General features: G+C 46.2%; 1 protein-coding gene across 2 annotated transcripts; it reads left to right on the plus strand.

Moving 5' to 3' along the window:
* On the plus strand, nt 1-27,053 carry xpo4 (exportin 4). Of its 2 annotated transcripts, none has more exons than XM_072700842.1 (23): nt 1-88; nt 5,080-5,185; nt 8,284-8,425; nt 9,203-9,341; nt 12,297-12,413; nt 12,519-12,671; nt 13,762-13,875; nt 16,349-16,506; nt 17,639-17,813; nt 18,639-18,815; nt 19,065-19,207; nt 19,495-19,640; nt 19,798-19,975; nt 20,378-20,537; nt 21,581-21,750; nt 22,595-22,769; nt 23,197-23,490; nt 23,716-23,896; nt 24,008-24,126; nt 24,243-24,373; nt 24,895-25,012; nt 25,088-25,180; nt 25,286-27,053. In XM_072700842.1, exons 1-23 carry the CDS (start codon nt 23-25, stop codon nt 25,481-25,483), a joined length of 3,453 nt encoding a protein of 1,150 aa, XP_072556943.1. In that variant the 5' UTR covers nt 1-22; the 3' UTR covers nt 25,484-27,053. The 2 variants fall into 2 exon arrangements, with proteins under 2 accessions (XP_072556943.1, XP_072556944.1); XM_072700843.1 differs by lacking the exon at nt 1-88 and adding an exon at nt 145-999.
* Nucleotides 27,054-27,157: the final 104 nt, after the last annotated feature.

Raw genomic sequence — 27,157 nt, forward strand, 5'->3', positions numbered from 1 at the left:
GGCGCGTCATTGAACAGAGACCATGATGGCGGCGGTCGGTGCACCAGAAGTGATCTCACAGCTGGAAAGCGCTGCCAAAGTTTTAATGGTGAGGGAGAGAATGCTGTTTTTCCGCGCAGGCAGTCGGTCGGGCTGGGTTGTTCACGTTACGCTGAAATGTCGAGCCGTAGGAGGCGAGGCTTTAATGGCGCCGGGCTGGTTTGTCTTCGCTCGGGAGAAGGCTGTGCGTGGCGCAGCGCTCCAGCTCCCGCTCCATCCCGCAAAACCAGTCGACAAACCCGCCGTGTCCACCAGTCTCCCGCTTACTTTAGAATAGTTCGTTGTGTTTGCAGGTGCCGAAGCCTGGGTTAATGCCGCAGCCTTGTTTGCTTCTCCGCTTCAATATGTTTAGATAAATCTGTACAGCCGCTGTACGACAGACGGCTCTCGAGCACCGCACGACTACAAGCCGGCGGCATAACCTCAGACCCGGGCTTTATCCTTTTGCTCCTGCCGTCGTTCGCCAGATTGCGGCTTCGCGGAAAAACCGTGTGCCGCATATATATCCTGTTGCTACAGTTAACTAGCAACACAGTCCGTGAGTTTCAAATGCGGTAACTTTTATTAAGTACTAATCAGCTATCTGTCTCCTGGACACATTTGCTTTTTGAGTTAGATTTATGAGTTTAAGATTAACTTTGTGCGAGCTCTGACGGTTTGGGGGTTAAATCGTGTTCGGTTCATAAAAGTTGAAACACAAAGTGTTGGGGTTTAATTGGACATACAGTAAGAAATTAGCTTAGACTTTTGATTTTAATTGCCTATTTTTGTGGTCTCATTGTTGCCGGTTAGAGGATTTACACACGGTTTTATTTTTAACAGTATTGAGCTATTTCAATTATTTTTACCAAAAGCTAAAAAATGAGCCATTAGAATAGTGATACTTATTAATCCACATGGGATAATTTTCTTTCTCCTACCCCATCCTGCTCTCCATGAGACACACAGACACATGTACAGGTGAGAGCAAGCTTGGGGATCAGCCAGCATGATGCACCCATGGAGCTGAGGGTTCACGAGTTTTAAGCTTTTATGAATGTATTTATTGAATATGTGGTTTGGCAGTGCTTACTGGGGCTTTCTAAGGCCTCGCTTTACCTGGGAATGTATACTTTACTCCAAAATTTCTTCAGGGATAAAGTTTTCTGATTTTGAAAATATTGAATTTGAGTTCTTTCACTAGCGTCTCTAAAACTAGTGGAGTGTAATAATGTTTGGATTGGTTGTTTTGGCTGGAGCATATGAAAGTTTAGTAGAATTTGTTTTCAGGTTCAAGTCCTATGAGGAACCTTTGAACAAGGTGCAACTTAATTGCCTTGCTGGTTGAGCTGAAGTCACTGTGGACATAATTGCATTCCAGGCTGCTATATGTAGTAAAGCATGTTGTGCTGTGTTAAGGGTTCTTGTCTTATAGCAATGTATCAACTTAATGGGATTTTTCTTAAGCAGTGTAGAGGAATATTGTATTGTGGCCTTATATCTACACTTTCATATGTGAGCTATGTTTTCCTTCTGTGTTGCTTTATCATTCCACAGTTTTCTCTCTCAATGGATTAAGAAATGCCCTGTTCTGTGTGAGTGCTTTTGCCTTAAGAAAAATTGACACTTTATAGTTCATCTGGCTTTACTCCTGAGAAAGCTAGTAGTAATGGCACCTAATTGGACTCCTTTTCAGAGGTTGTGATTTAATGAACTAAATGGCTATTAGTTCTTTCTACTTTAATGCCTCATAATTTTTAAAACTAATCTTATTGTGGGTAATATATGGAGGACAAATGCCATTGAGATTGTCGATCAGTTATTGTAGTTTCAATGTTTCCAAACAGGGTAACTTTTTTTTTTTAAAAGATAAATCAAGCAATTTGAATTGCTCAGGAGGAAATTTTCTTCCTCAAAGATCTAAGAAGTCATTTAATTAACATGTCTAATACTGTTGGTACTATCCTGATAAGTAAAGTTAAATGCATTTAGCATCTGAAAGAATTGTAAATTCCCCCTGGATGTTTTGAGGACTTGTCAACTGTTAACCGCTTTGATGCTTGATATCAATACCAGTGAGTAATTTGATTTTGATTACTTAAATGAATTGTCACATCAGTTACTTAGGAACTGATATTCTTTCCAAACTTTGTGGAGCTTTTAGTTAAGTACTGGACAGGCTGTGTGCTGTACAAAAAACCTGAGGTATTGCATGGCACACCGAAGGAGCTCCATCCTGCTGGTTAAGCGCCTGGCTCGTGCACAAAGCCCTGTCAGATCACATTCCAGAAAAGGTTCCACTTTTCCGAGGATGCTATATAGCCCGGTGTGTGTCCAGGTGTTAAACTGTAAGTGAATTTTCCTGAAGTGAAGCTTTTCCTTGTGTGCTTGCACCACTGGAGGCTGTGGTGGTGATATGAGTGGGTTTTAAATATTATTTATTATTAGTTATTAAGATGCATGCCACACTACAACACTTAACACTAACAAATTGTCCTCATTGCTGATTTCCATAAGTGAAACCACTTTATCTTGACTATTGATGTTAATTGTTGCGATAATTTATTGCCTGTTTAAGAACCCATTGGTCTGGACTGAGTGCTCATGTACTGATTTGCAGTCCCATTGAGAGACTAAAATCTGAACACTGATAGCGTCTCACACACAACTGTTGTCATGACAATTTTCTACATCTACAGTAACTGTCATACCTGGTAACCTGGTTGGCTTTCAATTAGGAATTTGCAGTAGGTTAGCTATTATATTGACTTTGATTTGTTGTGTGTTTATCGTTTTCCACTCCAGATTTGAGGACATGTGCTTGGTTGTTATTGACATAGTAGGATAAGTATATTAAACTGGTCCTTCACTCCACTTCAGGATGCTGAGAGTCAAAATATCTGTTTGTGCCAATGGCACTGAAGAGTCTCCACTTGTATGATTTTTTTTTTGCTGTTTTGAATGGTTTCAACTAGGGACACTATGTACAAAAACTGAAAACATTTGGACCAATTTTGATTAAATTGTATGTCAAGGCAAACACCGACATTTCTTTACTTAAGATATAAACTGGAGGTTTTGTATGTCATGGTCTGCTTTTGCCTGAATGGTTTATAATACAATGGGAAGAAAATGAGTTTAAATCAGTCCTTCTCTGTTCTTATGGTTCTATATAATATTTAAAATATAAAATATAGTGTAGCGAGGTACTGGCTTATGACGTTGATTTATTTGCTTATGAATTAATCTAAGGCAGCTTCTGCTCCTTACGGTCAGTGTTCACCTGCAGCCACTGTAGCAATTGCCCAGTAGCATTCATTTCAATATGACTAGTACTGTGGCCTTTGTTTGGGTTTCAGCATCTGTGTCCTCTTGCTATTTGATTTTCATAGTGGGCTCTACTGGTCCACAAATCTTTCTTTTGTAACGCAAATCAAAATAGGTGAGTCTTACAACAATTTTGAGCTGAATTGGAATATATAATCAGAATTTCCATATCATGCTGTAATTTTGAGTGGCACATAAACACTTATAAGTATATTTTCAGTATGTGTTCCTGGTGATTCATCTGAAAGGTAGAAGTGTATGATTTTCAGCTATACTTGGCCTCAGGAACATTCCGCATTAAGGGTCCAGCAGAAATCAGTGTGCATACTGAGGCTCAGCTTGCCTTGATATTGTTTTTCCATATTAGTGAGAGAGATCCTGTCTCAACGTGTCTAAATGTTATAGCAGACTTACGGTACTTGCACCCTTCTGTGAAATCTTAATGGCACAAATAGAAATAAAATAAGTTTTCTTAAATGAATCTTTATTGTGCCCATACATGCTTAAGACGCATCTTTGTTGACCAGTACTATTTAATTGTCATCTGATGCGCTGTGCGTGTTGGTCTGTGTGTGTGTACTTTGATGGGCGTTACACCGGTGTCATAGTCATGATTGTACACTACGATATAGATTTGCATTATACTGGTAACGTTACAGCCTAATTATACAACAGTCTATTTATGAAAAATAAAGCATTTTATTTTCATCAAAGCTTCTGTTGTACTTATCCTTATATAGTCTGTGTAACTGGTTTATCTACATTGTGTGATTTTTCCATTACATACTCTGACAGGGTTTCGTGATAGCAAATTATCAAATTCAAAATAAAGTTTGTGTAATTATACACCTTCGAGCAAGACGTCCTCGATATATGCATCCCTTTTGTTTGAGCTAATGTACTGTTAGTGTTAACAGTAGCGATCACCCTCAACCAAAAAGTCAAAATGTTCCTAAGAGTAGCTGCTCTGTCTTGTAATCGTACAGCTGAAAAGTTTTTAAAAGCAGTATTTTATAAGATGTTAAACAAATAGACGTAGTTTATTGGTAACTTCATGTTCATCAAAGTTTGTGTTTTATATTAGTTATTGTTTTATACAAATCAGCTCAGGCAAGAAATCTTATGGCAAATCTGTATTCCATTATAAACCTAAAATTAGCTACATTAAAAGTGCTGGGGTAGTTTGCAAACCCTACATACCATTTACAAGGGAAAAAAAACTCTTACATGTAAATACTTTTGCATGTGTGTGCAGACTTCTCTCGAATTGAAAGTCTCACTCAAGACAGCTGACCAAAGTTGGCAACCCTGCATTTTATTTGAAATGAAAAGTAAAATGCATTGTTTTTGGCTGAAACAGCTTGTCATTCCCTTTGCATTGTTACTCCGACAATTATAAAACAAATATGAGAACATTACCTGTGTCACTTTTTGTATCTTTTCAAAATAAAACCGCCCATACCCAACTGTAAAGTGTAAATTACTTGTATAGTATGAAATATTTCTTTTAACTTGTATAAAGGGACAGGACATACTTATCCTCCCAAAACTTGGAAAAAAGTAATAGTGATATAATACCGTCACCGTCCAAAAGTGAAAAATACAGTGATAATAGTTTTAGGTCATATCGCACATCCCTAATGTGTACATTTACCTGTGACTGGTGGTTCCTTAGCCTGTTTAGTGCTTTGTGCTGTAGTTGTCCTGACTGTCTCGCTCCATGTCATTCCCCAGGCGCCGCCATCCATGGTCAGCACCGAGCAGCGCCAGCATGCAGAGCACGTGTTCCTCTCCTTCCGCAAGTCCAAATCGCCCTTTGCTGTGTGCAAGCACATCCTAGGTAAAGCCTCGATCTTGCATATGGGTCATTCCATGTCAAACCATCACATTTTCGGACCTCATCGTCATGGATTTTAACAAAACTTGTCTGGGATCAGTATAGAGGGAGATTTAAGTGAACAAAGCTTCAACTTCTTGGGGGGGGGGGGTTATGACTTTGACTGGCTATATTTAACTTATTGTAAGCTGCACAGTTGTGGTCCTATATTGTTTTAAAGCTATTGTCCAGCTCTATAGATTGAACAAATAGTATGCCATCCCCATATGAATAATTACTATGTAGTAACCAATTAAAATCTTAAAAATTCAATAATAAAAAACCTATTTCAAATTTGATCAGTTTTTTTCTAAAGCTATATCATAATGTCATGAATATCTCAAGAAAATTTGGTCTTTGGTTTTTAAGGTGTTGCTGAGATATCTTGACTTAAAGGTAGCGTCACATGGTTTCATATCACTAATGGGCCTTTTTAATGGCAGCCAAACTGACATGAAATAGTATTAAGGTTGTGCTGGGCATAGTTTATTCAACCCATCCTAGCCACCAATTATCATATGCAGCCACGACATAACCTCTGATGCTTGCAAAGTCGAGTGATTCCCTAAGTGTTTACTTACACTGGGACCAATTTGCACACCTCACTCACTTCTGATGAATGGAGGGCATTTATTAGCCATATTTACTAGCCATGTGGGCCTTTTCAATAGTATGGCAAGTGCATGCGTCTGCAATGACATTAATGAAGCTTCCATGAAATTTCATTGTAGCATATTTGTAACCTTAATGATATTACTTATACCTGTGCTTGTTATACTACTTCATGTCAGTTTGGCCATTTAATCCGTATTCAAAAAAATTGGACATTCCATAAATTAAATGCTTATTACTCTTGAACCACTTGTACTACATACATAAACATGCTCTGGTTCAAATCCTGACAGTAGAGCTGGGCGATATGTCCTAAAAATAAAATCTCTGATTTTTCACATTAAATCTGATTTTCGATTTTAATCGATTTCCCCTCCCCTACTCAATCAAACTACAGATGACAAATAAATTGTTCAAAACAAGTTTTAAGTTTTTTTTTTTTTGTTGTTTTTTTACTTTAGAGTTAAAGTGCAATCTGACAAGCCAAAAAATATGCGTGAAAGTGAGATGGCAGCCCACGCCGTTGTAAACACTTTTAGAAACTTGTAAAAACTTTTAGCATGTTAATGAATCCTGGCTTTTCCACAGTATGTATGGGCACCATGTCTTTTGCAATATACATCGCGACTGTGTTTATTGCCTTCCACCGTGCCCCATTCTTATCATATGGCACACAGTTCGAAAACATGTCAGGGACGGTTGCTTGCTTAACTTTGGATGTTGTGCTGGTGCTGCGGGTATTTTCATTTCGCTGGGAGCTGCACTTCTCCCACTCCGCTGTGTGCCTCTGCTTTAGGTGCTGGAATAAATTTGTCGTGCTGCTTAGTTTTTAAACAGACTTTGCAACGAGGACTTGTTTGGTCTGTGTACGATGGCGCAAAACCGAACCATTGCCGTGTTGTTTCTGAATCCACTAGAGTGTTTTTGCTAATTTACCCATGAAGAATGGTGCGTCACATTAGTTCTGCTTTTGGCGCTCGCATGTAAAATAAGTAATAAGATCAATTTTCATAAAAACACATCGTCCTGAACTGTAAATTTGAATTAATTGATAATCGATTTATCGCCCTCCTCTACCTGACAGTCACTAAATGTTAGCTGATTTCTTAAACTGTTACTTATACAGTTGAAAAATACTTTAATTCAAATTTACTCACCTACATTACATTTGTTTTTAAGTTATTTGCAGTTGGCGACATGATCGCTTTTGTCGCCTTTGATTTTCCCTCAACCCATCTTGAAAACTGTACATTAATATGTAAATAATTGCTTCGCCTTGTGTTTGTTGTTCTGCCTTCCATTTCTGGCTTAATAGCCTACTTTAGGAAAGTAATTCTGTACATGTGCGAGGCACTATCCATGTTTTTTTTTGTAATAACTTTGTGTTACCTTGTACTTCAGTATTTTTTCATTTTTCAGCCAGCTACTGCAATTGTAATGTTGTGCTTTGAAAAGTTGTCGCAAAATACTAATACTTAGTATTTTAAGTGCAGTATTACTTGGCTTAAATACTTGAAGTCTACATGCTGCTGTTCATGTTTTGTAATGTTTATAGTAGTTTATTACTTAAAGACTATGCTACTGTTTTTGTAATGTGCAAGTGTTTATGAAGGGGTGTATGTTGAGGCACATGGAATTTTATCGCGGTATTGTGTTTGGTATCTAGAATCGTGGAATTTCTCTGTTGTTTGTATCAACTGCTAAATTTCTGGTATCATGGCATCCTTACTTTCCAGTTACTTTTTCGAAGGCATTGCGATTTTTTAAATTCCTGAATTAACACCTAAAGTAATACCTCAAATGAAGGTGGAGACTCTAAATAACCTGGTTATATTCTACATATTTTTTGGAAAAATCTCTGGTTTGTTCCACCTCTAAACTTCCGTCCCATAACTGTTGGTCTATAACTGCGTGTGGTGTGGTGGTGCGGCTCTGCAAACTGATGATTTTGATTTGATTGAGGAGGGGGGGGGGGGCACTGTCCCAGGATGCTCTGACAACATCCTTTCTGGTTGTGCTTGAGTCTGCTCTCAGCTAGGATCCAGCTTACTGAAATGAAGTCATACGACTCATGCCGGCTTATACCTGTTGAGAACTACTGCAAGTCCAGCATTTGTTTCAGAGTAATCCTGGTTTCCTGCCTGTCTCTCCCTAGATTACTGCTGGTTACGTCCATCTGTTCTCTTATGCTGAATAAACGTTTAGGTTTTGCGCTGATTGTGCTTGTGTAGTTTGTAAAATCAGGCAGTCCTGAATTATTAGGTCCTTGTAAACACTTGGCCTGTCACTCGTTCATTACCCCTCCAGCAGCCAGGCTTTCCCTGGAACGTGTCAGTTGTGGCAACTCACTGGCTCCAACAATAGTGGCACGAGAATCCACACAACTTTATTATTTTTTTTTAATTTTTACAATCTGATGAAATGTGTCTGCCTCTTGCTCTCCCGCCCAGAGACCAGCCGCGTGGACTATGTGCTGTTCCAGGCAGCAACCGCCATCATGGAGGCTGTCGTGCGAGAGTGGATTCTGCTGGAGAAGTCCAGCATAGAATCCCTCAGAACATTCCTCCTCACCTATGTCTTACAGCGGCCGAAGTGAGTTCCTTTCTGGGACTTGGTGTCTTCATGGGTCCTGCTGTCACCTTTGGGCCTGCTTTTTTCCATAATTATAGTATACAGCTAAGGAAAAAATGTAGAGACCACAGCAACATTTTTAGCTTCACTTATTTCTCAATTTATGGGTATGAATCTGTGTAAAAGCTTCTTCCTTGTTTTATGGGACTTCAGTCCTGCTTCGAGGAGCCTGTCACGAACCAGTCCTAGCAGTGCACACCACTAAATATTTCCCTTTCCTCTTGATGGTCATCATTCATAAGGCACTGTTGGATAAGTTGATGGTCGTTTCTGGAATTAAAGTAATTTCTGCCCTCTACCTGGCTAGTTTTTGGTTGTTCCCAGTGCCTCCTGCTTCACCTTATTCTTGTGCACTGTAGTCTTAGAAAGTTTGAGCCTGGAAGCATAGCCTTCTGCCAACAGAACCAGGATTAAACCAGGATTTAACAATGCAGATTCTTAAATATGTTGTTCTCTTAATTTTTTAGAACTGTATTTGTGAATCAAGTCATCATTACCTTAAAATCTATGACAACTATCATAAAAAATTGCAAGCATGAGTCTGAGCTACAGTGTTGAAGTCCTGAGCCACTGTTAAAGGTGGAACTAATATCAACGTGCTGGGTTGGTGTTCGGCTGGTATGTCAGTGTTCGCACAGGAAGCTTTACATTAAGTAAAGCTTGACAGGAGCTGACATCTTTTCTTGCTTCCTGTTTTAATGTCCTCCTACTCTTCTCCCCATTCATTGCGGCTCTCAGCCTCCAAAAATACGTGAGGGAGCAGATTCTCTTGGCAGTGGCTGTTATTGTGAAGCGTGGCTCCCTGGACAAGTCCATCGACTGCAAGGGCATCTTCCATGAAGTTAACCAGCTTATCAGCAGCGGGAACCACACTGTGGTAAGGAACGCTGGGGTGGGACGCAGACACAGCAGAACCACACTGGGGTGAGGAACGCTGGGGTGGGACGCAGACACAGCAGAACCACACTGGGGTGAGGAATGCTGGGGTGGGACGCAGACACAGCAGAACCACACTGGGGTGAGGAACGCTGGGGTGGGACGCAGACACAGCAGAACCACACTGGGGTGAGGAACGCTGGGGTGGGACGCAGACACAGCAGAACCACACTGGGGTGAGGAACGCTGGGGTGGGACGCAGACACAGCAGAACCACACTGGGGTGAGGAACGCTGGGGTGGGACGCAGACACAGCAGAACCACACTGGGGTGAGGAACGCTGGGGTGGGACGCAGACACAGCAGAACCACACTGGGGTGAGGAACGCTGGGGTGGGACGCAGACACACAGCAGAACCACACTGGGGTGAGGAACGCTGGGGTGGGACGCAGACACACAGCAGAACCACACTGGGGTGAGGAACGCTGGGGTGGGACGCAGACACACAGCAGAACCACACTGGGGTGAGGAACGCTGGGGTGGGACGCAGACACACAGCAGAACCACACTGGGGTGAGGAACGCTGGGGTGGGACGCAGACACACAGCAGAACCACACTGGGGTGAGGAACGCTGGGGTGGGACGCAGACACACAGCAGAACCACACTGGGGTGAGGAACGCTGGGGTGGGACGCAGACACACAGCAGAACCACACTGGGGTGAGGAACGCTGGGGTGGGACGCAGACACACAGCAGAACCACACTGGGGTGAGGAACGCTGGGGTGGGACGCAGACACACAGCAGAACCACACTGGGGTGAGGAACGCTGGGGTGGGACGCAGACACACAGCAGAACCACACTGGGGTGAGGAACGCTGGGGTGGGACGCAGACACACAGCAGAACCACACTGGGGTGAGGAACGCTGGGGTGGGACGCAGACACACAGCAGAACCACACTGGGGTGAGGAACGCTGGGGTGGGACGCAGACACACAGCAGAACCACACTGGGGTGAGGAACGCTGGGGTGGGACGCAGACACACAGCAGAACCACACTGGGGTGAGGAACGCTGGGGTGGGACGCAGACACACAGCAGAACCACACTGGGGTGAGGAACGCTGGGGTGGGACGCAGACACACAGCAGAACCACACTGGGGTGAGGAACGCTGGGGTGGGACGCAGACACACAGCAGAACCACACTGGGGTGAGGAACGCTGGGGTGGGACGCAGACACACAGCAGAACCACACTGGGGTGAGGAACGCTGGGGTGGGACGCAGACACACAGCAGAACCACACTGGGGTGAGGAACGCTGGGGTGGGACGCAGACACACAGCAGAACCACACTGGGGTGAGGAACGCTGGGGTGGGACGCAGACACACAGCAGAACCACACTGGGGTGAGGAACGCTGGGGTGGGACGCAGACACACAGCAGAACCACACTGGGGTGAGGAACGCTGGGGTGGGACGCAGACACACAGCAGAACCACACTGGGGTGAGGAACGCTGGGGTGGGACGCAGACACACAGCAGAACCACACTGGGGTGAGGAACGCTGGGGTGGGACGCAGACACACAGCAGAACCACACTGGGGTGAGGAACGCTGGGGTGGGACGCAGACACACAGCAGAACCACACTGGGGTGAGGAACGCTGGGGTGGGACGCAGACACACAGCAGAACCACACTGGGGTGAGGAACGCTGGGGTGGGACGCAGACACGGCAGAACCACACTGGGGTGAGGAACGCTGGCTGGGGTCAGATGCGGACACAGTAGAACCTCCTTGGGGTAAGGAATGCTGGGCTCAGAAGCGGCCATAACGCAGAACCACACTGTAGTCATAGGAATTTTGGGCTTGAACATAGCAGGACTGCTGTAGAGGTCATTACTGTTCCTGAGTTCTTGTTCAATTGAACAAGTTTTAACAAAACTGAGAATAATTTCATTGTTTGTCAGAGAAGCTTAATGATGACTTGTTTGTGTTTGGTTGCTTCATCTGTCTGTTGCACTGCTTCCCCATGAGATGGCGCTTGGTATCCATTTCAAATTAGAGCCTCGTAATGGCATAACTCCTACGACACTATGCAGAGTATGGCTTAGTTAAAATTATTGGCACCTCAGATTTTATTTGCAATATACCATTCTGAAGGTGACATAAGATGTGATTCTGCTGTGTGTTGGCGGTAGATTTTGTATATGCCTGCATTAAATTTTGTATTTGTGCCAGAATTCTGACAGTGACAGCAAAATTGGTAAATTGGAAGAAGACTGTAGTATTGACAAGTGGCTCCAAACATTTTCCCGATGAATTTATGCTTGAGGACAGACCTGGGGTTTCGCTCAGTGTGATGGCCATGAATCGGGGGCCGGCTGGTGACAGCTGAACTTCGCGTTTGATGGAAGTGGGCTATCCCTACTGTGCGCTTGCTGTAATTTGTGGCATGCGGTGTGTAACCTCATGCTCACACACACACAGGCTGGCTGCCCTCCTTTCAAGTGACCGCTGGACTCATGACTTGGGCTCTGGGTATCTCCCTTACTCCTGTATTTAAGCTTTGAAATTCTCTGCCATGGTCACAGTGTTAATTGGAGTTTCCTTAAAGTTGCAGTATCAGAGAGAGATTATAATAAAGTACTTTGTGCTTGATCTCTCAGAGGAAGTTTGAGAAACTCAAAAGTAAATGTGGGAATCTATAGAATGTTTGATTGTGAGGCATTCCAGAGGATCTGGAAGCTTCTCTCTCAGGTGACAGCAGTATTTGAACTGGTTATTCTTTGCTTATAAATCCTGTCCTTAACCAGTCCCGTGCTCGGTACCTACTGGAGGTGACTGGGGCGATATTTCACATTTGAGTCTTGCATGACCATCTCAGCTCTCTGAAGGCAATTTTGTACCCCGTCCCCAGCCTTCACTGAGGAGCCCTTTTTTTTGCTTTAACTCCACAGCAAACGTTGGCCTGCTCCATCTTGACGGCCCTCCTCAGCGAGTTCTCCAGCTCAAGTAAGACCAGCAACATCGGCCTCAGTATGGAGTTCCATGGCAGCTGTAAGCGCCTTTTCCAGGTGAGAATCCCCCCTTATTTTCCAGGGCCCCCCTTTTCTTTCATGTTTCTCGGTACTCTAGTAAGGCTCTGCTCATTTTCTCCCTGTGGCTGTTGCCCCTTCTAGGAAGACGGCCTGAAGCAGATATTCATGATCACTATGGAAGTGCTTCAGGAGTTCAGCCGCAGAGAGAACCTCAATGCCCAGATGTCCTCGGTCTTCCAGCGCTACCTGGCCCTGGCCAACCAGGTGCTTAGCTGGAACTTTCTTCCACCCAACCATATCCTTCTGCCTGGGGCGTTGTCGCAGAAAGGTGGGCGAGAGTGGTGACCCCAGCATGATTGGCTGGTTAGGTGATAGGGGTTCTGTAGAGTGTTTAATGTTGAGCCATTTCTTTAATGTGGGTGAATGTTTGGACCTGGCTCTGGGTTGTGGACGGAGTTTTAAGGTTTTAGTGGGGGAGACCTCAGGAATGGCAGGCGTGTGCAACGACATCTCACTTTTCTGAGGTCGGGGAGCTTGATGTCCTCCCGGGGGACTTCCTGGTGGCCTCTCTGCTCTTGCCAGTCAGGAAGATGGCCCCCTGACTCCCCCGCTTGCTTTGTTAGTCTCACGGCAGAGCCGAGGAGAGACACATGGGCCAGCTGCCTGCTCGCCGTGTCAGACCCCATGTGGGTGACTGGAGCCACCCCTCCCCTCCCCGCCCTGTCTCTGAAACCAGAGGAGCCTTTTAAGGGGGCGACAGAAGTGGGTAACATTCCTGAAATGTTATTTCACTTGTTGTGCTGGGGGGCCTTGCTATCTGTTGATCATTGCCCATAGCCTATGTGTGTGTGTAACACACAGCCAGAATCTGCTATGCAAATGTGTTTGTGCCATGGTCCATACACGTGTCCCCTGTCTTGTGTGACTGGGAGGGTCCTGGGAGCCAGGTTCAGGACCAGTCTGATTATCATCTTTTATAACGCATGTAATAATGCACTGCCGCCCAGTCTTGTGAAGTGCCCCGAGGTGTCACTCGTGGAAGACGCTATGTAAAAATCAGTTTAATTGAATGATCACTTGGGGGACAGTCTGTGTAGCTGTCCTGTAAATCTTCCTGTGAGGCCTCCTTTCACCAAAATCCATCTGAGGCACGCTGTAGAGCCCCTGAGTGTTAACAGGGCTCAGGCCGGCCCCAGAGAAGCGTCTGGACAGGGAGTGGCTGGGATTGAGGTTGTGGGAGGTGTCAGAAGGGGGGAGGGGTCGGTGAAGTTGAAGTAAGACGCCTGTGAGGTTTGGGTGATGGACAGAGGGGGCTATAAAGGACAGCGTGCCGTGCCTCTGCTCTGCACTGGAGATGCTGCTGTTAGCCTTCATTCCTGCTGCACTCGGTCGGCACTACATCGCCATGTTCGAGTCCACCCAGAACGTCACCCTGAAGCCACCCGAGTCCTGGAGGGAGGCGCTGCTGGACACGCGTGTCATGGACCTCTTCCTCACTGTGAGTCTCCCCCCACCCCCATATAATCTAGCCCTCACACGCCATCTTGCACTGCTTCTGCTCCTCCCTTTTCTGCCTTGTCAATATTCTTGTTTGCCTAGTTATTGGGGGACTATTATGCTGTGAGTTTCTTATTTTCGTAATGATGCTGGGTAAACCCCCCCAGGGGATCAGTTTGCTCTTTCTTTTCCTTGAACTTCCTCTTTAGTTGCTTCCTGCTCTCCTCCTGACTCTCATCCTCCTCCTTCCTGCTCTTTCTCTCCCTTCCCTTTTTCCTCCTTTCTCCCTTTTCATTTCTTCTTGCTCGCCCTGTGATCTGTTTTCTCCAGGCCTATTGAATATGTAACTATGTAACATACAGATAAGTTATCAAGTCAGGACAATCAGTGGTGCTGTACATGAGCACACTTGTTATTTCAGTGTTAGCATACTAGTAAACTCTAAGCAGTATGGTTTTCTGTGCTGAGATGTCCCATCAAGAGTAGCAGTAAGGCACAACCCTGGCAAAGGGATATGAGTACATTGTAGGTGTCTCAAAATGCCACGGAACTGGATGGTCATGCGTGTCAGGCTGAAAATTGGCACAAGTGCTGATGCCAGGCAGTACTCCAGGAGATCGCAGTAAGGTTGAGGTCCGAACGTGCCTTCGTCTTTCTGAGCCATCTCGCTTTGTTGTCCCCTGCAAGCCACATTCCCCCATTGCGGCCCCACCCCCAGTCCCTGAGACATGCCCCTGACACGCGCCACTGGAGTCAGGGTCACAGTGGACCCATAGAGGGATTAGAGCCTGACCCCAGGATTAAGGGGACGCCGCCCCAACATGCCTGGCTCGTGCCTCCCTGTTCACCCCTGTGGCGGCCCGCAGGGTCTCGGCCTTCTCCTTTTAACATGTCATCTGAGAGGCTTGTATCGTCAAGGCCGTGGTGTGTTCATTTGGGCTACCCATCCCCACCTCTCGTTTTAAGACACTCTCTCCCAGGCTTTCTGACTGAATTGGCCAAGGCTGAGATCAGAGTGTTTGAAACTGAGATAGCAAGGAGTCCTGGCATAACTTTAAGTAACAGTTGTTTACTTAAGGTTTCAGCAACCAAAGTATTGAATTGAGTTGCTGAGCAAACGTTGTCGCGACTGGAAACCGGATCCGTTCCTTGTTCCCCTGCGGTTTGGCATCTCGTGGCCATAACTGGATCACAGCTTCCCGAGTATTGATTTTCTCGCCACGTCACGGCTCCCCTGCGTAACACTTGGCGGCGGTAGTCACAAGAGGACTTTCATTGGGTGCCAGGCCACTCTGTTGTACTGTAATGGACAGCACCAGCTTGTGCGTGGCTTCCATTAGGTCTGTTCCGGTGTTTGTTCGACCTGCAATTCTGGAAGTGACAGGTGTGTTTTTCAGAGGGTGGGAGTAATGCTCACATGCTTTGTTTGTTGTTCCTATAAATACTCCCTATTCTGTGCGGAGGCTTCTCGGCTAGTTGTTTTGATTTGTGCCCCCCCTTTTCTAATTAAAGCTTGGGTTCGGCATGCTTGGAGTACTGCGGCTGGCTGTCATTACGGCCGATTTTAGAACGCGTGCAGCCGCCTGGCCGGCCGGCCGGCTGACATCTGGCATGGCTTTCCACGCCCCCAGCCCTGACAGCCCTCACACTTTCCAGAGGAAAGATTTAGCACACTGCCGAGAGCAGCTCTCCCAGACTGCGGCCCTGTTGCCCGCACCGTACGTGGTGTCCTTGGAGACAGTTGCCGAGGCGTGTTGGGTGCTCATGCCCGGGTGCATACTGGCATCTGAGGTGAGTGGGACGCTAGTCCTTATTCGGGAACGGTCACACAGACAGACTGCTGGACCTCCTGTGAGCTGGAGGGTTTGCGGGGCCCGTTGTCCAGCCGTAGTGCATTGGTACAGCAGCAGGACGAAGGGGGCCAACTCACCTGCCCCACCCACCCCAAAGCCAAGGTGCTGGAGGAGCTGCACGCGGTCCTCACAAGGTGAGCTCACTTGTCAGGGATTAGCACCACATGGACAAGTCAGCGCTGACTGCCCTAGGGCCCAGCTGCCGGTGCGCAGAGCCCGCTCGCGTCTGTAGCCCCGTGGAATTGCCTGCTGTTCGTTTGATCACTCTTTAATTCTCAAGAGAAATTGGTGGACCTGAGCAGCTGGTGTAGAGGGTGTCTGTGTTCTGCCCCACTTGCCCTCATAAGCCCTTGCTTGTTCTCAGCCAAGTGAAGACGTTCATGCCTGTCTTGTGTTCTGAACAGGGGAAATTGTTTACTATATATTTCCATATTTTATGGACCAATATGATGTCTTCATCTTAATTTTACCTGGGCAGGGTTAGGTATATGGAATGGGCCAGGATTGATGGGGTTTTTGAGGCAGAGGCTTCAGGTTGGGCCAGGTGAGGTTTAGGGGGTGAACCAGGTTTGATAAGGTGTTTGGACCGGGTGTGACTGGTGTCCTTGGCTGTCTTATCAGGTGCACAGGAAGATCCGCGAGGACTCGGACATGGCACAAGACTCTCTGCAGTGCCTGGCCCAGCTGGCCTCCATGCACGGACCCATCTTCCCCGACGAGAGTGCACAGGTGTCTTACTTAGCCCACATGGTGGAGGGCCTGCTGAATATGATCAATGGGTGAGTGTAGTGATAACCTCTAACACTCCCCCCACTTCCAAAAAATGTGTGGTGGTTGTAACTGGTTAAATGGATGAGTACAAGCATGTTCTAGGTAAACAAGGAAGAGCTGTAGAAGAACTGTGTATGCTTCAGGGGATTGTGTGTGTGTGTGTGTGTGTGTGTGTGTGTGTGTGTGTGTGTGTGTGTGTGTGTGTGTTCGGATCAAGCAGTGAGATCACTGCATGAGAGTCACCAGAAGACGTAAGGGTTTTGTCTGAGCGGAACTGGGAGAGGGCCTATATCAGACACGAGGGTACAGGAGTATTGCAAAGCCTTTTCTCTGAAGTATAAATAGCCCCCCCCCCCACCCCCCTCAATAGCCCCCATTTGGAATGTGTGACTCAGGCACAGGAATGAGTTTTGGGAGGGGGGTGTTGTGGGGAGAGGCTGTCCTGCTACGATGGTGCCTATTTCAGGGACTTTTTCCAGTTGCATCACTGTGGCTCAAAGCAGTGGCCTAAGACCTGCTAACCCAAAGGGCACCTAAAGCAGCGGCCTAAGACCTGCTAACCCAAAGGGCACCTAAAGCAGCGGCCTAAGACCTGCTAACCCAAAGGGCACCTAAAGCAGCGGCCTAAGACCTGCTAACCCAAAGGGCACCTAAAGCAGCGGCCTAAGACCTGCTAACCCAAAGGGCACCTAAAGCAGCGGCCTAAGACCTGCTAACCCAAAGGGCACCTAAAGCAGCGGCCTAAGACTCACTATCCACTGAGTGCCTAAAGCAGTGGCCTCAGTCCAACTTCCCAAGGGGCATCTAACACACATTACACCTGCTACCCAAGAGGCACCTAAAGCAGTCACTTTAAATCCTCTATCCTCTAGAATCCTACTGGACAGGAGTCTTGCACATTTTAACACCAGACTAACAGCTAAAGTACCTGATGATGAGATTTACGGTCCATCTATGTACTCTTTAATCAAGAGGCTGACCCTGGTTTCATTTTGAATTGAAATGATTACTTGCATATGGATTCCCCCCTCTAATGCATCCTAGTCATTTACTTGCCTGCCTAAACAATAAAGACGCTCTTCATTTGTCCTGAGATGGTGCTTGATGCTGATGGCTGTGATTACATTCCCCTAACCCCAGGATTGAGATTGAAGATTCTGAGGCCGTGGGAATCTCCAACATAATCAGTAACTTGATCACCACATTCCCCCGGAGGAACCTGACCGCCCTTCCCAGCGAGCTGTTCTCCTCCTTTGTCAACTGCCTGACGCACCTCACCTGCTCCTTCGGAAGCAGTGCTGCCCTCGAGGAAGTGGTGAGCATTGTAGTTTCTTGCAGAGCTGCTGCTTACATCAGCATGAAACTGGGCACATATTCAAAGTATTTGTTCTGTAATTGCCCCATTAAAACACTTATATATGGTGGTCTTATGGCTGACACACAAGTAGGTGTAGTGTAGGGATGGGCATTTCGGGCAGAATTCCTTGTTGAATTTTGCCTGTCGGTATTTAAATAATATGCGATTAACCCTGTCTCCATCCCCATCGTGCACATGGAGAAATGTGCATGCAGTAAAGCTCAAAATATTTTTCTTTCCTTCCAAAATGATATTCATTGCTGCAAAAGGATAGAACATTAAGTAGCTTCAATAAATTAAATTAAACTGAAGAAAGAGGGCAAGTGCAGTAGCAGACAATAACATTTAACATCCTGTGCTTTGGGCAGTTAAGGTGAATGGATTATTTTTTTTTTTTACCAATTCAGTCTTATCAATACTTCTGGTTTATAGGTTACTACCTTAATTTCCTTACAAAATGAGACATCATACTGCAAAAGGATAACTTAACATTAAAAATATCCTTGAAACTAGGGCTGAATGATATTCAATGTGAAAAATTCACATTATGAAATAATAAATTTTTCCGATAAATAGTTGAAAATGTACCCTAAATAAACTGTAGCCAAACATATCTTTAAGGAATAATTTTTTTTATATTTTTGTAAAGATTGGAGGAGATAAAGCATGTTTAGTTTGAGCTGGATACAGCGAAAGCCCGCATGAAAGCAGAGGAGCGTTTGGGTGAGCCGTAAGCTTGGGCTGGGATAGGACGAGCGTCTTAACAAGGCCGTATGTCTGCAGCTGGACAAGGATGACATGGTGTACATGGAGGCCTATGACAAGCTGCTGGAGTCATGGCTGACACTGGTGCGGGACGAGGAGCATTTCCCGCGCGGCTGCTTTGTTCAGCCCGCCGTGCAGGTCTTTAACTCATACATACAGTGCCACCTGGCAGCCCCCGACGGCACCCGCAACCTGGTGAGGCCCGCCTGTCGCTTCTTTGAATGCCATTGCTCACCTGTTCTATTCTCCATCATGACCCATCCTTCATCCTTATTCCGCCCTTTTGCTTGTGCAAGTGTCCTCCTCTATCAAAGGTTCATTCATTTATTTGCCATGAATCCATTCATGCTGAAAACCGTTCTGCTGTGGACACTGATGCATGCTGATTTGTTGAGTGCCTTGTCACCTTTCTGTCTCATTAAGTCCTCTCCTTCTTTACCTCAGACAGCAAATGGAGTGGTGTCTCATGACGAGGACGAGATTAACGAGCTACAGGAGGATGACCGGGAGCTGTTCTCGGATCAGCTGGCTAGTATAGGCATGCTGGGGCGAATAGCGGCTGACCACTGCATCCCACTGCTCACCAGGTGTGGCAGCAATGATCTCGGCCACCCGGCCTACATGTGCATGCATACCGTCAGCTTGATGGTTATGGTGATGCCCAGCTCTTCACTGCCAACTTCTGTCAGCATGTACATGTATATGGGCTGTGGGCTTAATGCAATTTGGGTTTGACCTATTTTTTTTGCCCACTGTACATGTTGAAGGGTTTGCGCTTGTATCAAGCTTGATTGTCTTTGATACCTATGTTGTGCCTAAACACGAGCCAGACTATCATCTTTTAACCTCTTGCCTTCTTCATCGTCTGTGTCAGCCTGTTGGAGGACCGGGTTACAAGGCTACATGGGCAGCTCCAGCGGCACCAGCAACACCTCCTCTCTGAACCAGACCCTGGGTCACTGGACCGGAAGGTCCTGGATGACCTCTATGAAGATATCCACTGGCTGATTCTGGTCACAGGTCAGATAGATGCGTGCTCTCTGGCTAATGCAGGGCACAAGACTGTATTGGGCTTAGTCAGTGGCTAGTTTTGCGTCAAACACACAGGAGCACTGCTTGTACAGTAAATGTCTTCCTAAATGCAACTTTGTGGTGGTGTGGTGTATGTGCTACATAGGCTACCTGTTGGCTGATGACCCTCAAGGTGAGACCCCCCTCATACCCTCAGAAGTGATGGAATACTCCATTAAGCACTCCACAGAGGTGGACATCAACACCACCCTCCAGATCTTGGGCTCACCTGGTGAGAAGGCCTCTTCTATCCCAGGATGCAATAGGACTGACTCAGTAATCAGGTGAGTCATAGCTGCTCAAGGGCTGCAACTGTAGTTATTTCTGGTAGGTATTTGGCATACTTTCTAGCTGTTCTATTGCTTTTGTGTCACTGACACTAGGCTCAATAATAACAGTAAAAGATCCAGGATATCTGAATATCCCATACATACATACATGTATGCATCTCCTGGCACACTGCCCACCATGCCAAGCACGCAGTGGGGAGCTTACAGTGTCCTTGTCTCAGGTGGCAGCTGAAATCCCACCCCAGTTGTTCATTGTTGAATTATAACTCAAGCAGGCAGCACTGAAGCTTGGAGAAATGGGAAGAACTGATGCCTTGCCTTGCAGAAAGCTTGCATAGTTTTGTTCAACAAATGTTTACATGAGGGTGCTGACCAGCTTTATGACCTTCGACTCAGGTTACTGTCGGCAGTGCTCCGGACGTCTGAAGTGGAGTCGCGGGCCACGAGGGCCAGCCTAACAAGCCTACTGAGTCCACAGATGGGCAAGGACATTGTGTGGTTTCTTCGGCGCTGGGCGAAGACCTATCTGCTTGTGGATGACAAACTGTACAGCCAGGTAAGATGGCTGAAGTAGCAGTGATGGGTCCCAGCCTAGATGACATCACAGCTCATGTTTGGTGTAGTGTGTAAAGAGCCAGATGTGGGGTAATGGGTTGCAGGATCTGGTCAATAATGTGCTTCACTTTCTGAGAAAAGGTCAGAATTAGAGTGACTATCCAGCTGAGTAGGCTTGAGTGAAATTGGCAGAGACTTTTGGCGCTTTTCCACCAGCATACCGGAACCAGGCCATACATGACCTGTACATTTCTGGAGACACTAATTACACTTTGGTTCCAGCTTGCTTCGATTTTTGACTGCAGGAAGGGTGGGCTTGGTAGAGGCTTTGCCAAATTTGGAGATTGACAGTGACGTAAAACGAAAGGCACATTTGCTGTTCACACAGTGTACATGATGATTTACTATGTGCTAATTTCCGCTTGCAAGTCTGTGAGACTCAGTTTTACGTTGGGATCAAAGGCCTAGCATATTAGTGTTTGCTTGTGTAAATTTGCATTATGAATCCATGTTCATCAAGGAGTAAACTGGAAATTGCCAGGTTCCAGGTTATCAGAAATACATGGGTACATCACGATGTGCGATGCTTCAATAATGAATAATATATAGTATGTGCCCTTTTTTCCTCCATATAATTCATGCGCAGAACATCAGTATCTCCGTGCATTTCGACCAATCTGTTTGGTCATGGTTTTGGCCCTGCTAGTAAGAATGCTCATGTCACCGTGGTTACGGCTGTGGTACAGCTTACATAATTTACAATGAGAAATTTCACGGTTCAGCTTTGGTACAGCTCAGGTGGAAAAGCACCAATTGATGTAAGGTGGCCTCTGGTCAGTACATTTTTATAGGCCTGTCATTAGTTGACACTTTTAAACTGTCCTTTTAAACTGATGGTTGTTCTACTGAAGAAGTTCCTGTTAAGCATCTTGCTTGAAGATACCTCCTGAGAATTGAACTTGAATTAGCAGTTCTCTGTTAACCTCTGTGGGAGTACTACTATTTCTTTGTATTGGGATATCTAAATAAATGTACCCCTTGCAGATCAGCATTCCACTCAGCACTGCCTTTGGAGCAGACACTGAAGGTGCCCAATGGATTGTGGGATACCTGCTGGAGAAGGTAATCAACAACTTGTCTGTGTGGAGCTCGGAGCAGGACCTGGCGAAGGACACAGTGGAGCTGCTGGTCACTCTGGTGGAGAGAAGAGAGAGGTAAAGTATAGTGTCGTCACCTGGTGAGAAGTAGTGTCACTAAGGGTGTTTTTCCACCTCACCAGGTACCGTACTTTCGGTACTTTCGGTACTTCCATAAAGTTTTTGGAGTCCACGGTTTTCCACTGGCGTAAAAAATGGTACCTGCGCCAAATGACATCATCAGTGACCGCCCCTGACTGACATCGTCACAACGCGCAGCTTAAATCATAATTAAAAAACAAAAAAAACAGCCCAAAATTAAAACTAAGTTTAGGCTGGAAAATGCGGTTTATTGTTATGTCATGTTATGTCACCTTCTATCACAGTATAAGATTCAGTAATATCCAAATTGCATGAATGCTGCCATCATTTACATTTACGTAGGTACACTTACTTTGGCTAAGCCGATCAAAGCAGTAAGAATTAACTTACTGTTAATTCAGTCTTTTGAAAGCAAACAAATTATTTAATTATGTTCTTTGATTTTCAAGCGGCATTGATCGGTGTTTCGCGTGTGCCCCATTTCTTCTTGGTATTACGGTGTTCCAGGCAATTCAGTTTCCCTATGTTTCTCCTGTCTATCAGGAAATAATGTTTCCCCTAATATTAAAGCAGAGGTATGTGAAATGTCTGAAAATCACATTATTACATGTGAATACAGTATTGTTATTAGTGCCGAGGCCCAGGGTTGCTGTATACCTGTTTTAACGGGGGGGGGGGGGGGGCCCAATGGGTGTAAATTAATTGGACACTAAACGCCCACTACACCACACCTGAAAGACATTGTTGTGGAATTGATAAAAGCATTTGTCACACAAGCAAAGAGGAATACACTTCAGGTAAGCCCTGTCCTGTGTTCCAGGGCCAACATTGTGATCCAGTGTGAGAGCTGGTGGAATCTGGCAAAGCAGTTTGCCAGTCGCAGACCTCCACTCCACCTCCTGTCCAGCTCTGTGCAACGCACCCTGATGAAGGCACTGGTGCTGGGCGGCTTCGCCCACATGGACTCTGACACTAAGCAGCAGTACTGGAGCGAGGTCAGTGTGGGGTCATCCCACAGTTACAGCACCTTGTGTGTACTTCCTGACCCGCCTTTGAGTATTGGAAATTTAATCCATAATCTATAGGGCTCAACCAAAAAATGCTGATCTCATTTTTCCATAGGATTTGCGTCCTGCATTAAAAGCATCATAGTTCTGTGAGATATGACCGTATTTAAAAGTCTTCTATGTAAAATGTAAAGTGCATTATAAATTAAATTTATTATTATTATTATTAGTTGTACGCACAGTAATTACTGCACTCTTAAACACATTACATTATGGCTGTATTGAACCTTATGCCTTTGGGAGTTCAGGTGTTACCAGTTTTATGTGAAAAGGAGGCAAAGAATACCTGTTCTCTCCTGTGGCCTGTGAAATTCCTGTTCCCCAATTAACCCTTCTTATCCCCTTCCTCCCCCAGGTCCTTCAGCCGCTGCAACAGCGATTCCTCAATGTCATCAACCAGGAGAACTTCCAGCAGATCTGCCAGGAAGAGGAAGTAAAGCAGGAGATCGTGGCCACTCTGGAGGCATTGTGTGGCATTGCTGAGGCCACGCAGATTGACAATGTAGCGGCCCTGTTCAGCTTCCTGGTGGACTTCTTGTCCAACTGCATTGGCCTCATGGAGGTGTACAGGAACACACCCGAGACTGTTAATCTCATCATTGAGGTGTTTGTGGAAGTGGCACACAAGCAAATCTGCTACCTGGGGGAGGTGAGTGGAATGAGGGTGGAAGCCGGCTTCTGGTTAAATACATATGCATGGCAACCTACACCATGACATTCATGCTACTTACCATGCCGTCCTAGTATCTGATTAACATTAATGATTTAGTTCACACACTGTGAAGTTACTGCTGACGTCACCGTGAGTGACTGCTCTCCCTGCTACAAGCAGCTGTCCTGACCTGCATGTTCTTCCTGCTGTTTACCCTCCCAGTCCAAATCTATGAAGCTCTATGAGGCGTGCCTGACGCTACTACAGGTTTACTCCAAGAACAACCTGGGTCGCCAGCGTGTAGACGTGACGGCAGAGGAGGACCAGTACCAGGACTTGTTGCTCATCATGGAGCTCCTCACCAACCTGCTCTCCAAGGAGTTCATTGACTTCAGTGACACCGGTACTGCCTGCTTCTGCGTGTGCCTTGCCGGGTCTCTCTCCCAAATGATGTGCCATAGTTTGTGTTGGCATGTAAGCTACCACCATTGACAGGATATGCTGCTTTCCTTAGATGAGGTGTTCCGGGGACAGGATCAAGGCCCAGGGGCTGGGCGCTCGGTGTCGGCCGCAGACGTGGTTCTCTATGGGGTCAACATTGTGCTGCCACTGATGTCTCAAGACCTGCTGAAGGTGAGTGTTCAGCCTGTACCTCTCTGTGCACTTGGGTAGTGGTTTGTCCTGGACTGACCAATATTTTTCTTTCAGTAACTAATAGCTTGGGGTCTCTCTCTCTCTCTCTTTCCCAGTTTCCTTCTCTCTGTAACCAGTACTACAAGCTCATCACCTTCATCTGTGAGATATTCCCAGAGAAGATCCCACAGTTACCCGAAGAGCTTTTTAAAAGTTTGATGTTTTCCTTGGAGCTGGGGATGACCTCGTATCCTTCTTTTGGGAGGGGTTAGCATGGTGCTCTGTTGTGGGCCTGGATCATGCTGAATTCAGTTTCAAATTCAAATTGAAAATGTATTTGTCCAGGTGAAATTTCAGGAAGTAAGTTGTATGAAATTTGTCTCTTGAGCGCTTAGGGTAAATGGCCTTGATCAAGGACATAATTGTGAAATTCAGTAATAATCCTTTATTGGCCGTCGCACAAGTATGAGTCCAGGTACATAAGAACTTATCTCTTTGCCAACCCCATCTTGCTTGGGGGTCACAGCACAGGGTCAACCATTGTGCAGTGCCCCTGGAGCTGGGGGTTAAGGGCCTTGCTCAAGGGCCCACAGACATGTGACTGTTCTGTTGAGGCTAAGCCTTGAACCAGCAACCTTCCAATCACAGGCACAGAGACTTAGCCCACTGACCCTCATTTATACAACACTTTTAATATGTAGTTTGCAATTGCCGCTAACTTTGTTCAGCTGGGTAAGGGTTTAGAGTGACTTAACGTGCGTGCTGCAGGATGAGCTCAGAAGTCAGCCAGCTGTGCCTGGAGGCACTGACCCCTCTGGCCGAGCAGTGTGCCAAAAGCCAGGAGACTGACACGCCTCTCTTCATCGCCACACGCCACTTCCTCAAGGTCAGACTCCAGCCCCCTTCCCGTGATAGAGCGTCTGGTTTGCACGCGTGGCCAATACCTCTGTCCCTTTTCTAGCTTGTGTTTGACATGCTGGTGCTGCAGAAACACAACACTGAGATGACGGTGGCAGCTGGAGAGGCGCTCTACACCCTTGTGTGCCTGCATCAGGTATGATGCGGCGCCCTGACACATACATACACTGCGCTGATTGTGCAGTCATGCTGCCTTGATTGCCGTCTTTGCCGATAACGCCTCACCTCTATCCCCATGCAGGCCGAGTACTCGGAGCTGGTGGAGACGCTACTGTCCAGCCAGCGGGATGCGGTGATCTACCAGCGGCTGGCTGATGCCTTCAACAAGCTGAGCGCCAGCAGCACCCCCCCAACCATGGACCGCAAACAGAAGGTGGCCTTCCTCAAGAGCTTGGAGGAGTTCGTGGCCAATGTGGGGGGACTGCTGTGCGTCAAATAACTACTGCCCTTCCTCCAATGACTAGAGACCCCTGCCTCCTTCAGCTCACACCCCTCCTTGCTGCACAACATAACCTATACCATCTTGACCATGGTGTTGAAACCGCCCTGTCGGACTGCAGCGGTGCTGGAGCTGGAAATGGGGAGGCCTTTAAATGGATGCACCCAAAGCCCAGCCTCCCACGTGATAAAGTAACTGAGAGGGCTGCATGGGAGCCATCTTTGTGGTGTCAGCCATCTTCCTCGCTGTAAGACCTCCTGGCCCTCGTTGTCTTTGTTGCTGGAGAGAGTCCTGCCACGCATTCAGAACAGGAAGAATGATGCACCCAGCCGCTCCAAATTCACATCATCCTCCTCCCTCCCCCTTCCCCGAGTGCCTTTGTTTGCACATTGTTGTCTTAGAGCCAGTGGAAGCTGGAGCTTCACAGGCCATTTTAGCGACATGTGGAGAAGGTTGGCGTGCTGTCTGAGGGGGGGGGGGGGCAGGGGGAGGGACAGGCTCACACCACCGTGATGACAGGCCCCGGTCTCCGGAAGCCCTGTACTCACTGGCGAGGACAAATAACCAAATCATTCTTCATCTGTTCATCAAGGGTGTACATATTTTCACAACAGGGGTGGGAGTTTTTATATGACTGAATGTCAAGAGACATTTATTATTCCAATTTGTGTTTTTTATTTTTTTGGGGGGTGAGGTGAGGAGCTCCCCCTCCCCTCATTATGCTTTCTTAACCCTAAATGGCTGCTGCTCTGAGGCTGCTTCCTGTCCGTCTCGGTGCTCCAGCGAGGGGTGGGCATAGTTCCCTCACTAGGCAAAGGGCAGTAGATGCTTCAAGGCTCCTGGACTGGAGGGGCTCAGTGACACATGTGGCCCTGGGGCCCCTGGGATGGTGTGTGGGGGAGGGCACATCCCAAGAAAATCACCCATGTCCCCTGAGACGGAAGTCGCACGAGGGCCCGGAAGCTGTGCTTATGCTTTTTTTTTTTAATTATTTTTTTAAACAGCCGTAAACCCAAAATGCAGCAAAGGTGGCAAACCATATTGCAGAAGCAATAATGAACCAAAAAAATAAATCAACACAGAGACTGTAACACCATCTGTTTTAGCTTGGGCATTAGTTTTTTTTTTTTTTTTATTTCTGCCCCTTTCTGATATTTAATGTGGATTGCCAGGAAGAAATGTAAAAGTGTATATAATCTTATATCATACTTTGTGAGTGCAGGTTTTCTGTGAAGTATATGGTATGCCATGCTGTACTTTCCACAGCTGGAGTAATACTTTTTGAGGGAGGGGGGTTCAGTTCACTTCCAAGAATTTATTTTTGTTTGCAAGCAATGAGGGCACAATTTTCAGTACTGAAGTGCACTATGTTGAAGTCCGGTTTTCTCTTCCTGATGCTGCCTTTGTTTGGTTCCAGGTTCTTGTTAGAAAGGAAATACAAACAGATCTTTCACATGCGCTTCAGAGTTATTGTATATTGTTCCACAGACCATGGAGCTTACTGAGTTTCTCTCGTCTGACGTGAACCTTAACCAAAACATCAAATAAAATGCACACACTTTTACATTTATAGACTTTTATCCTGTTGCATTTTCTTTGTGTACATGTGCAGTCCCTGTTAAGTTGCCTTGCATGCTCCTAAATTCAGGTGTCGCAGTAAGTCATCCACTATAG

Source organism: Paramormyrops kingsleyae, chromosome 16, assembly GCF_048594095.1.
Source record: "Paramormyrops kingsleyae isolate MSU_618 chromosome 16, PKINGS_0.4, whole genome shotgun sequence".
In the NCBI taxonomy this organism is placed as follows: Eukaryota; Metazoa; Chordata; class Actinopteri; order Osteoglossiformes; family Mormyridae; genus Paramormyrops; species Paramormyrops kingsleyae.

Excerpts from the sequence above, each read along its gene's own strand:
- xpo4 (XM_072700842.1), top strand. The coding sequence starts at position 23 with ATGATGGCGGCGGTCGGTGCACCAGAAGTGATCTCACAGCTGGAAAGC. Across the intron at positions 5,186-8,283 it reads TGTGTGCAAGCACATCCTAG|AGACCAGCCGCGTGGACTAT; the intron begins GTAAAGCCTCGA and ends TCTCCCGCCCAG. Across the intron at positions 25,013-25,087 it reads CCACACGCCACTTCCTCAAG|CTTGTGTTTGACATGCTGGT; the intron begins GTCAGACTCCAG and ends TCCCTTTTCTAG.